Here is a 12,867-nt window from a genome sequence, read left to right as displayed (position 1 = left end):
AAAAGGACCCAGTTAACAACCGGCCCGAGTACATGATTAAAGTGATAGAGCCGGAACGCCACCCTTAATTCAATTATATGGGTCCCGGAGGCTTGTGCAGTCCCGGCAAAGGGTCCGAAGAGGCGTGTGTGACCCAAACAACACGATTTAAGTGAGGACCCAGGTGTCACCGTTAGTCCAATTATAAGGGTCCGGAAGACACGCATAATCCAAAAAAAATAGTCTAGGCGATGCACGTGATTCAAGCGAAGGAGATCGGGCAGTGTACTTAGTCCGATCAATCATTGAAAGGCGATGTGCCTCACCAAGATAATCGAAACCTGGGATTGAAAGGGAGCATGGCTAGCAACCAACCCCGATCCGCAACCAATAACCGAGCGTATCACCAACGCAGGCCTAGTTCAAAGGTGATTTACCTTCCCCAAGGCAAGCCGGAGAATGACCCAAAAATATCACTAAGCTTCGTGTGTGCCTGGACCCCACCTAAAGACTTTAAATTTAGAGACAGTCATTCATGGCCAAGCAAAGAAGATATACCAAGGGCAAGAATGGGCAATGGTTCGGGTCACCCCACCTAAAAACTCAAAGTTTTAAAGTACACTACGAGTTCATGCCCGAGGCACTCCGCACCGGGCCTGAGGGCCGCCTATCACATCAAAGTTGGGTTGTGAGTTGATTCGACCATGTCCGTGCATACACCAACAAGTCCATACCAAACCAAGCTCGACAAACACGTTTGGAAGGGGTCAAAAATCTTACCACGTCCCTCCCAGGGGAGCATAGTAGGGCCCAGAAAGATGGTGAGCTCACTGCCGATCTCATCTTCGAGCAAAGAAGATACAACGAATCTAAGAAAGGTGTTCATCCCATAGACTCAACATTAAAAAGTACCAATTCAAAGGAATACTTAGGAACGCCCGGGATACTAGCTCGAACCCTGGGATCAGTAATGGGCACTCGACTCAGATTCATGTGGACTCACTGCATGCCAAGGGGTGCTTATAGTAGTGGTTACTCTCTTTTGTCATATCTTACGCTTGCCAATTTGGTTACACTCATTTGTAATATTCCTACATTCATAAAAGAAATCCTATTAGTACGATATTTTTCCCTTACCGTTTTACCCTTATTGATTCATGCATATCCCGGATCAATTTGTTCCATATTATAAATCGGTTACAATCTTAAAAACTCCAATACAATCATAATTAAAATCCCTGATCACAATCTTAGAACCCCAGAATATTTTAAAACGAATACGTATTAAAAGCCCCAAAATTTTAACACAAATATGGTCACTCCGAAAATTTTAAACAAGAATACGTATTAAAAGCCCCAAATTTACGGTCACAACAGTCATATAGAAGTATAGAATCACACAAAATATAAAAGTCAAATAGAAGTATAGAACCAAAACTCCAAAAGTAACAGAAAATATAAAACTACAGTTCTCAACTCCTAATCTACGTCATAAATAATTGAGTCCACAAAAACAGTACTAGTTATGTCTAAACTTCTAATAGACCATATTGTTTTAACCAATAACCAATTGCAGAAGCCCAAATTTCCGTATACAGAAGACGAACAAATGGGCTCGATTAATAAAGACCAAAATTTAGACGGCCAAGATTTGGTTTGAGATTGGGTAAGGGCCGCACGAACGCAGGCCCCCTCTACCACAAATTATGACGTAGGCTCCACCATTAAGGTAGACCTTAGGTTAATACCCTTCCAAAGTGCAATGGAAGTCATCAACCTAGGCCATGGGCCTTGTTGATAGCAGTCGGCCCAATTTTATAACTCACTGCTCTGCTCCAGATTTTGTCTTCAGCCGATGTGGGAACCTCTTCAGTAAGCTTCTTATTCTGCTGCACTTTTCTTATTCATTTGGGTCCTTTCTTTTTGCTGTTTTTCTTACTGACATTTATAAAATCTAAATTCTTTAGCATATTTATTGCATCCAGAAAAGTTTAAATGGTATCAAAATTGATGTATGGTAATAGGATGCAACTCTTAAACAAACTTCTCTTCACACATAATTGCAGATCATATGTATGTGTGTCTGTTTTGTTGGTTGGGGTTGTGAAAATGGAAAAGTTGATTCAAAGCTTCAGAGGGATAATCTCTCAATATTCAAAGGATTATGTTAAGGCTCAAGACAGCAACAACATATATGAAATTTCAACCGCCCTTCACTCAACTGGAAAAAATGAAGTTTTCCAAACAAAGAGGGGATTCATAGGACAATTGTTCAACTGATCTGAATTGAAAAACTATATAAAAGGGCAACTTGCCATGCCATTAAAGAAGCATTTCAAGAAGACAATGCTAAATGTTTTGGCCTCCTTGGGAAATGTAAACTCTATCGTAAAACTGAATATGGTAAAATTTTGGTGACAGCAATATATTGCCAAAATTCTTCTCACATGAAGAGCAACTTAAGTGGCTCTTTCAGCTGCACAATCCTAGGAGATTTATAATGTTGGAATCAATGACAAATTATAGTCCCGACGTTATATGTTCAACATCTAAATAAAAGTAAAAAAGACCACAAAGAATATCCACGACCTATATATATAAATATCAGACAAAGTGATAGCAGTACGCAACATCCAACCTTTGCATCAACCTTCCCATTGTTACAGTCTCTGGCAACAGATTAGACATATGATTTGCAATCATGTAATTAATTGTAAACATTTTACTGTATACACTTCTTCCATTTTTTAATATATATGCAATGATTTTTGGATAACTATTTATTTGTGTTTCTCAATTGTTTTGGAGAAAGGGAGGATTGAGAGAGGCAAAACTTAGTATGGACACACACATGCACACAAAAAAACTTATACAAACCCTTTTTTAAGAGTTTCAATAGCATACCAAGCAATTTATACCCCTGCATTAATATTTTGTGTCAGTCTTTTTGACAGAAGAATAATTATTCAATTTTCAAGTATTTACCAGCATAAAGTGTTGTTTAATTTATTGGCCTGATGTCATGATGTCGGGCCTTGCCCTAACTTGTCTACTTCAAGAGTTTATGTCATGATGTCGGGTCTAGATTTTGAAAGACTTGTTATGGCTGCCGGACCTTTTGGAGTGACAACGGAATATCGCAGTTACTATTTAAGAGGGTGCACTGAGTAACTCCGTCTTGTGACCCATGTCATGATGTCGGACCTAGATTTGGAAAGACTTGTTTTGGCTGTCGGATCTCTGGGATGACGAGGGAAACCCACAGTCACTACTTGATGGTCTACACTGGATAAATTCCGACCATCTTATAACCCTAACCAACAAAGAACTACAAGGAGGTAAATCAGCGTAGATTGTCCATATATTAGTTCAATTCTGCATGAAATAATATAATTTTAAAATGATAAAAACTGAAATAATGACTAATCAGCTATTGTTTCTTGTTCACTTCAATGTAAATGTGATGTTTCATCACAAGTAATATTCTAAGCTACTTCCCACCAAAATTCAATTTCCAAAATATGTATTTATTATCTTTTAGCATGCTTGTTTTTGTTGTACATAACTTGTAAAACTAAGGACAATCACATTTGTGGTTGTTTGGTGGTTTTTGCAGAACAAAAAATCAAAGGTGAGTTTTTTTTAATCTAATGGAAAATGGTGGCGTAAAAAAATATGTACTTGAAAAAAAGAAATTATGCAATCAAAGAAAAAAATACATTAACTTACCTAAATTAACAAACAACTCCATATTTGTTTTCTTCAAATTTCACTCATTCTGAACAATTAATTTGAATTTAATCAATAATTGAGATCCACCATATTTTTTACTTGGAAAGCTTTCGCATTTGATTCGTATATAATAGGGAGTATATATATTTGAAAAAATGGTTTTGGTTTCCGAGAAAAAGTGGATTTGAAATGCCGGGTTATGGGATGCCTATATCATCGTGACAAAGTGTATTACGGTTACATATCCCCTCTTTCCAAGAAACTGCACAGCCATGGCTATCAACATCGTGGACCTTGGATCAGAGTCTTACGATCGCTTCGACGTTTATTTCTATGACGACCGTATCCAAACCCTAGTGACGCATGAGCCCCACAAGGTCGTCGACTGGATCGCCAAAATCGAGTACATCCATCGCCACCGTCTGGACCGTCTCATCGTCGGCCTCGACGTCGAGTGGCGCCCGAATACCGCCCGCTACCAGAACAATCCGGTAGCGACTCTCCAACTCTGCGTCGGTCGCCGCTGCCTCATCTTCCAACTCCTCTACTGCTGCCACATTCCGTTCGAGCTCGCCGATTTCCTTTCCCACCCCGACTACACCTTCGTCGGCGTCGGAATCCACAACGACATTCAGAAGCTCGTGGAAGACTACGATCTGGAGGTGAATAACGCCGTGGATTTGTGTTACCTAGCCGCGAATGACTCCAACGATAGGTCTCTGAGAAACGTCGGTTTGAAGGATCTGGCTATGATTTACCTTGGAGCGGAGATGAGTAAGCCGAGAAGGGTGAGGTTGAGCAGGTGGGATCAAAGCTGGCTCACTGAAGAGCAGATTCAGTATGCGTGCGTTGATGCTTTCGTCTCCTTTGAGATTGGCAGGGTTTTGGAGGCTTCTGAATTCTGATTAGAGTGAGTATTCAAGTATAATAACTCAAATCATGCCTATTGTTGAATTGCCTTCTCTTTTTTCTATCGTGTGTTCAGTTCGTTCAACTTGAATGTTGGAATACTGCATCTTCACATCTCGATTAGCACAGTGATGCTTGTTACAGTAGTTGGATTTGAAATCATATGATATGAATGTTAAGAAATCTGATCTGCTTCAATTCCACCATGAAAGGCTACAGTATTTTTGTATTTTGAATATTTTTAGTGACTATCATGTAAAAAGAAGAATCGCCAGTCGTCCCTTTCGTTGGGTTTCTTCCACAGGCTTAGATTCTGAAGTGATGTGATTGCGAATGACATTACGGATCAATTCATCGAGCAATGTACCGACGTCACAATTATCATCAAATTAAAGGCACCACTTTAGTTTTTTCTTTCTTTCTTGTCAAATCTCTTCTGCTTTTTGTTTTTTGTTTTTTCCCCTTAATTATTTTTAGAGCAAATACCAATTTTGGTTCCACGAGTATTAGCAAAATGACGGTTTTAGTCCACATGTTTAATTCCTACCAATTTTCATCCACGACTATTGTTTTAGTACCAATTTTAATCCATGACTATTGTTTTAGTACCAAAATTCATCACGTCGGTCACCCATCAATTTAAGATATCCCGAAATCTAAAAATTTTAAGGGTATTTTCGTTATTTTCAACTTAATATTCCAATTTGAGCATAAATAAATGAATTTAAGCCCTAAGATTGATCCCAATTCGTTGTTCTCCTCCCCATCCTACCTTAATTTGAGGAGGAAAATTGCAAATTGGGATAGATCTTAAGGCTTAAATTTCTTTATTCATGCTCAAATATGGATCCTAATTTGAAAATTACAAAACTACCCTTAATAATTTCATATTCCGGCATGTCTTAAACGAAGGAGTGGCCGACGTGATGAATTTTGGCACTAAAACAATAGTTGTGGATGAAAATTGGTACTAAAACAATAGTCGTGGATGAAAATTGGTAGGAATTAAACATGTGGACCAAAATTGTCATTTTGTTAATACTCGTGGGACCAAAATTGGTATTTACTCTTATTTTTATTATTGTTATTGTTATTTCTTGCTTTAATTGCAAAAGAGTAACATTTTATTATTACTGTAAAAAAAAATACAATTTATTATCAGGATCAAAGCTGTTTTGAACTTTGATTTTGATTATGCATACATAATTCTGATCATAAGTTTGAACGATGTCCCTCAATTTATTCCAATCCTACACCATTCCTAATAAAGCTTGTCACCATTCCTAATAAAGCTTGTAAACTTATCTTAAATTACTTTGACTAATTTAGTTGTGGTGCTGAACTATATACTTCCTTATTATTAATTTATTATTATAATAAGATGAGCTGAACTATATACTTCCTTATTATTAATTTATTATTATAATAAGATGAGCTTATTAAATTTAGTAAAAATTACACTTTTCGTTTCTAACTATACAATTCCTCTTTTAGGGCTCGTTTGGTTCGCTGGAAAATATTTGAAGGGAAATGGAATTGAAATTCCATGGAAAATAAATTCCAAGAAAATAGATTCCATTGTTTGGAAAAGAAATTACTGGAAATATGAATTCTATTGTTTGGTTGAGTTTGGAATGGTAAGGAATAATGTATATAATGACAAATATAACCCTACACAACACTAATAATATAATAATAATAAGAGTAATTAATAAAGAAATGTGAGGGTAAAATTGGCATATTAGTTTTCCATGGAAAACAAAATACCTAACAAAAGCTAGGAATTTGTTTTCCTCATACTCAAGGAAAACTTTTTCCAATGGAAAATGTTTTCCATCCAACCAAACAACATAAAACATCATTTTCCTTCACTTTTAGGAAAACATTTTCCATGGAAAATGTTTTCCATCCAACCAAACACCCCCTTAGTGTTTGTTATTTCTACGAACATAAGAGACTATACATAGATTGAGTCTCACCAGCGACAGTGTGGGAGCAACCTCTCAAAGTGAGGAGGTTCCTTGTACGCAGTAAAATCGGTCTAGCCTTTGTGGTTCATGTTTAATTGAGTTACCATGATTTACATCCTTCCAAATACTCTGTCGGGTCGGGGTGTGAAGGGCCCTTAGGGTTGGGGTTCAGCCTTTGGAAGAATAAGAGACTATACATATCATTATGGACCCTTACATGAATCGTTGTATTGTCCTCATATAAAAATACTAATAAACACAATAATATAGGGTAAAGTAAATAGAAGACGAGAAGTACATAGATAATCATTTATCTTTTATTATTCACCATTCAATTTAATATATACATAATGTACAACAATACACATTACATTATAAGGCAATTTATATCATAGATCAGGTCCACATAGCATTATGGATCTTGAATTGAAATTGATGTGATACAAAATTTAAACTTGTAAGGTACATAATTTCATAACACAAAATACAAAAATTCATAACACAAGACACATAACATTATGGACCCTGGACGCCTAAGGTATATAATTACATAACACAATATACAAAAAATCATAACATGACACATACACATGTGACATGTTATATATTTATTTATTTTTCAAATCTAATTTATAAGTACATAATTTATGTCTATATGCACAAAATTTCACTACACAAAGACACAAATTCATAACATAAGACACAATTACTAATTTGTTTCATGTACAAAATTCTTACTCTTAAAGTACAAATTTTCAAAACGCAAAACACAAACAATCATAATACAACACATATACATAAACCAAAGTCCACAGTACAGTGTGAACCTTGATTCATGGTATAAGGATTGACATTATAACTATAGTCTATAAATAATGAAAATGCATTATTATAATATAATCCTCTAGTAATGTCTATTTATATTATTATATATATATATATATATATATATATATATATATATATATATTTATAAAAGATTTTAGAATTTCAAAATTTTTTGATTTGTTATTAGTTCCAACGGAAACATCAATTAAATAAAATTATTCAAGAAATTTATTTTAATTTAAATAGTAGGCCATAGGCCCGCAGATTTAAGTATATATACTATGAACTCATAGCCCAATGATGCAATGCCCACAGTCCATAAGTTCCATATAAACCGATAGTCGGACCAGTCGAGCCGAATTACTACAAGTCAACAGTATCGGCATCGCCACCTTCCGGCAAACGGAGATCGCCGCCGCGCCGCCGGATACGGATCAGTAGAATCCATCTTTGAGTTCGGTGCTAGTAGTCTTCACTTTCTATCTTCTCGATTACACTGGTTTGTGGTCGTAGTCTCGTAGAAAAAGGTCAGAGAATTCTGTTTATGAAGTTCATGCTTTCAGATTTAATTATGTGAACTTTATGAACCTAAGTTCTAGTCTTGTGCTGTTCTTTCTTTTATTTTGTTAGCTTCACACGATATACATTGCAACTTCTTGGACTGAATTGTATGAATTCTTTGATTGATTTCTACTTGTTCAAATTTTGTGATTAAATTTCTTTAGTATTTTTTAAAAAAATATTTTAAATAAAGGTGAAAAAGGGAGAATGTTACTGCAATGGTGTCTACTCTTGCCAAAATAGATACTGTTACATTCCTCTCCCCAGTCCCCCTTTTACTTGGGGGTTTTCTAGTGTCTTGAGTGTCTGGTCTTGCTAAAGTATAGTCAGGTAACCCAGGATGCTGCAATGCTATTGAACTGACAAATTTCGGTTCAGTTAAAGTAAAGATATAAAATTTGGTTAGATTATGATTTGCTGCAATGTTAATGGACCAACAAATTTCAGTTTACAAATTTTGGTTAGATTTTAATGATTTGAGTTTAACAATTCATTTAATTTGATTAATTAACAATTTGGTTAGAAATTAACAAGACTGGGAGAGCCCAGCCTGGGTTGCAAAGGTGATTTTACCTGATTCCAGATCTGGGGACTGGGATAGATATATAGGATACTGTAACCCATAGGAGTAGCTCCTTTACTCTCCTGGTTCCAGCTGACCTCTAAAAAAGATTGCTGCTTGGACAGTCCCTAATCCCTATATCTTGCTCAAATTTAACATATTTTGGCATTCATCTAGTATAACTGGATAGTATTCCCCTTTGATTTTTCTATATGATTCTTCAATCCAGTGTGCCCTTTCCACTTGTTTGTACAACAGCATAGGGCTAAGAGGTTTTAATTTTTATTTTAATTTGGCTTTGTTCATTCCTCCGCTGTCTAGACTAGAGATAGGCACAGATTAGCATAATCTGATTCTCATCAGTTTGTAACAGCTTTTCTCCCTTCATTTATCCTTGACTAGAAACGTTACATGAGTTGGCTTTATGTGCAAATGGATATTGAAGGACTGCAGCAGTCAATACTCAATAGCATTCCCTTTGGATATTCTTTTCATTTACTTAGGGTGTGTTTGGTTCATACATAGGAATCGGAATCGGAATGGGTATCAAATATTTGGTAATGGTAATGGGTTTTGGTGGAAGTATTTAACATGTTTGGTAATAGGGTGGAATGGAAATGGTTACTAATAGTAGTGCTTGAGAATGAATAAGGGAATGAAACCCTTCTTTTATTTGGGTATGAGTTTTTCAATTGATGGGGTATTCGAAACCCATAGTAGTGTTCTAAAAACCTATCAACCAAACAACAACAATCACTTTCATACCCATTCCTATGGACAAAACCCACCAACCAAACACACCCTTAGTTCCTTGGGGGAATTGAGGTGAGGGCCGGGGGGAAGACCTTTCTGGAACATCTGCAATGTCCTTGGAAACAGAAACTTTTGTGTATTTTTTTGTGTTAATAATCCTTGCTCACTGATTCAGTTATGCCTCATAATCATTTCCTGATTTTCACTTGTATTAAATATGCATTTCAGTACTTTGGATAACAATAGCGTAGACTTCATTTTGTGTTCTATTTGATTTTTTTACTTTACATTTTTACTGCCGATGTTTGTAAGCATTTGTAATATAACATCCAGTAGACTTTGTGTAATAGGTTGTTACATGCTTGCTTGTAACCATTATTAACCTTTTTACTTCCCTTTGAATATGCACTCTGAAATTCATTATGATATATTTCGTTGTGCAGATATATGATAGTCTGAGGTTTTGTCATTCAGACTATCTCTATATCATGGATCTCTTACACTCGTATGCTGATGATGAAATGGACGATGAAGGGCAATCTGAAGAACAACCACAATCCTCCAACCAAAACCCTAATTCCCAACCGCTTGAGCATTCAAATCACTCCTCTCCAGATTCATCTCCAGTCCGGATGTCACTCCCATCCAAATCTGCTGCCCCAAAAGTTAACGACACCATGTTGGCCCTCACGGTTGCTGGCAGTGCGGCTCGAGCTCTTTCAAAACCCCTCGACCCAACTCAACACACAGTCTCATTTAATCCCACTTATGACCAGCTCTGGGCACCAATTTATGGCCCTGCACACCCTTATGCAAAGGATGGCCTTGCACAGGGCCTCCGCAATCACAAGTTGGGGTTTGTGGAAAATGCTGCTATTGAGCCATTTGTTTTCGATGAGCAGTATAATACGTTTCAAAAATATGGTTATGCATTTGACCCCTCGGCAAATAACTTTGTTGGGGATATGGATGCTTTGAAGAAGAATGATGCAATTTCAGTGTATAATATACCACAGCATGAGCAGAAGAAGAGGAAGCTTGAGAAAAAGAAGGAGATGATGGAGAATGAGCAAGGAGATGGTGAGGAGGATGTTGATGCAGCAGAAGTGGATAATCCGGCCACTGAGGTGTGGTTGAGGAAGAATAGAAAGAGCCCTTGGTCTGGGAAGAAGGAGGGTTTGCAAACTGATCTAACTGAGGAGCAAAAGAAGTATGCTGAAGAGTATGCGAAGAAGAAGGGTGAGGAGAAAGGTGAAAGAGAAAAGGGAGAGTCTTTGGTTGAGAAGAGTACATTTCATGGTAAGGAAGAGAGGGATTATCAGGGAAGGTCATGGATTGCACCTCCTAAGGATGCAAAGCCACAGAATGATCATTGTTATATTCCAAAGAGATTGGTGCATACTTGGAGTGGCCACACAAAAGGAGTTTCTGCTATTAGGTTCTTCCCCAAGCATGGCCATTTGATTCTCTCTGCTGGGATGGATACAAAAGTAAAGATATGGGATGTTTTCAATTCAGGCAAGTGTATGAGGACTTACATGGGGCACTCAAAGGCAGTGAGAGATATTTGGTTTTGCAATGACGGAACTAAATTTTTAACTGCAAGCTATGACAAAAATATTAAGTATTGGGATACAGAGACTGGCAAGGTGATATCTACATTTTCCACCGGGAAGATACCTTATGTGGTGAGGCTTAATCCCGATGAGGATAAACAGAATGTACTTCTGGCGGGTATGAGCGATAAGAAGATAGTACAGTGGGATATTAACACTGGGCAGATTACTCAGGAGTATGATCAGCACCTCGGAGCAGTTAATACAATCACATTTGTGGATGATAATAGGAGGTTTGTAACTTCTAGTGATGATAAATCTCTCCGTGTTTGGGAATATGGCATTCCTGTTGTTATTAAGTATATTAGTGAACCCCATATGCACTCTATGCCATCCATTTCACCACATCCAAATGGGAATTGGCTTGCGGCCCAGAGTTTGGACAATCAAATTCTTATCTACAGCGCTAGAGAGAGGTTCCAGCTGAACAAGAAGAAGAGATTTGCTGGGCATGTTGTAGCTGGGTATGCATGTCAGGTTAATTTCTCACCTGATGGGCGGTTTGTCCTCTCCGGAGATGGTGAAGGTAGATGCTGGTTTTGGGATTGGAAGAGTTGCAAAGTCTTTAGAACCCTCAAGTGTCATGATGGGGTATGCATTGGTTGTGAGTGGCATCCATTGGAGCAAAGTAAAGTTGCTACATGTGGCTGGGATGGATTGATCAAATACTGGTAAAATATCTTATCCTTGAAACAATATGAAACATATGATGACTACTTCTTTATATTGTTTTGTTGTGGAATTTGACAGTAGTTATAGGCAATACCCTAAACGCAGAGGGCAGTCTAAACGTGAACCATTTTTGTTAGCATCTTCCACCTTTCTATTATCACAAGTGATGGCAACTCATTTAACTCATTCTACAACTTTAGTTATACAACTGAACTGGTTGCTTGTATCTATGGATAGTCCTGTCATAAGATGAATAAGTGTCTAAATTTCTCGTTGTTCTTGCAGGGACTAGACTACGGAATGCCAAGCTCATGTTTGTATTTATCGATCAACTCTTTGGCGGAAGAGGTTTACTATAATCTACAATATAATATATATAGCAACGCTGTATGAGCTTTGAAGACATCCTTACAACTTACAGGTTCGAACCCCGGTTGTATGTTTGCTAGAATAAAAGTAGCATTATAACTTGGTGTCCTTGTATCCCCATCTATCTATCTGTACTTGATCAATTTTGTGCACCAGGCCAGGAGGTATTACATGCAAATTTAACTGATATGCAAATTTAAAAAATGATTATTATTGATCAAGGCTTTGTGTATGATGTTATATTGGAATATTGCAGATAGCAGATGTATTGTGTGGAGTACTTTCTCGTACAATTTGTTAGGTGAATGTTGCATCTATTCAACGTTGCACAATGCACATCTAACCATTTTGCATTTGGTGGCATTCTTACCTTATTTATTTATTTTATTTCCAATGAGGGGATGAAATTTGCATTCACTATTTAAAGGTGTGCAGGGATAAAATCCACTCGTGTAATACCCCTAATCATACATGAAAGAAAAATCGCTCTAGAAAGAATCCATGGAGGCTCGACCAAAAGTGTTGATAAGAATCAAACTTGGACCTTTAAGTATGAGACTCATCTTCCACCAACTTAGTTATTCCTTTTGGGACACCTTTAAGTACTCAGTTTCTTATTCATGTTATTAAAGTTAGATCAATTCCAAGTTTATAAACAGTTTTTCATCCTCTGTAAATTTCTATTCAATTTAATTAGTATGGCTCAAACACACACACCTTAAGCACAAAACTCACGTACCTTAAGTTTCAACAACTCACATTAAGTATAAAATTCACAATTCACACACCTTAAGTCACTTAAGTACAAAACTCACGCGTCTTAAAACCACACAACTGCATGGGAAACATTCATCCGTACTGGAACTTAATTATATATATATATATATATATATATATATATATATATATATGCGTA

The 12,867-nt window shown here is 36.8% G+C and overlaps 2 protein-coding genes across 4 annotated transcripts; both read left to right on the top strand.

The window, feature by feature from the left end:
- The first annotated feature begins 3,983 nt into the window (after nt 1–3,983).
- LOC109161667 (Werner Syndrome-like exonuclease) lies at nt 3,984–4,616 on the top strand. Its single transcript, XM_019310159.1, has one exon. It carries the CDS (start codon nt 3,984–3,986, stop codon nt 4,614–4,616), a length of 633 nt encoding a protein of 210 aa, XP_019165704.1.
- Nucleotides 4,617–7,733: 3,117 nt separating this feature from the next.
- Nucleotides 7,734–12,138, top strand: LOC109162093 (pre-mRNA-processing factor 17-like). Of its 3 annotated transcripts, none has more exons than XM_019310777.1 (3): nt 7,734–7,945; nt 9,769–11,581; nt 11,868–12,138. In XM_019310777.1, exons 2-3 carry the CDS (start codon nt 9,783–9,785, stop codon nt 11,872–11,874), a joined length of 1,806 nt encoding a protein of 601 aa, XP_019166322.1. In that variant the 5' UTR covers nt 7,734–7,945; nt 9,769–9,782; the 3' UTR covers nt 11,875–12,138. The 3 variants fall into 3 exon arrangements, with proteins under 3 accessions (XP_019166322.1, XP_019166321.1, XP_019166323.1); XM_019310776.1 differs by having other exon boundaries at nt 9,738–11,581; XM_019310778.1 differs by lacking the exon at nt 11,868–12,138 and having other exon boundaries at nt 9,738–11,585.
- The last annotated feature ends 729 nt before the right edge of the window (nt 12,139–12,867 follow it).

This window comes from Ipomoea nil, unplaced genomic scaffold (genome assembly GCF_001879475.1).
Source record: "Ipomoea nil cultivar Tokyo-kokei standard unplaced genomic scaffold, Asagao_1.1 scaffold2926, whole genome shotgun sequence".
Lineage (NCBI taxonomy): Eukaryota > Viridiplantae > Streptophyta > Magnoliopsida > Solanales > Convolvulaceae > Ipomoea > Ipomoea nil.
This window is presented reverse-complemented; position numbering and strand designations above follow the sequence as displayed.

Excerpts from the sequence above, each read along its gene's own strand:
- LOC109161667 (XM_019310159.1), top strand. The coding sequence starts at position 3,984 with ATGGCTATCAACATCGTGGACCTTGGATCAGAGTCTTACGATCGCTTC.
- LOC109162093 (XM_019310777.1), top strand. The coding sequence starts at position 9,783 with ATGGATCTCTTACACTCGTATGCTGATGATGAAATGGACGATGAAGGG.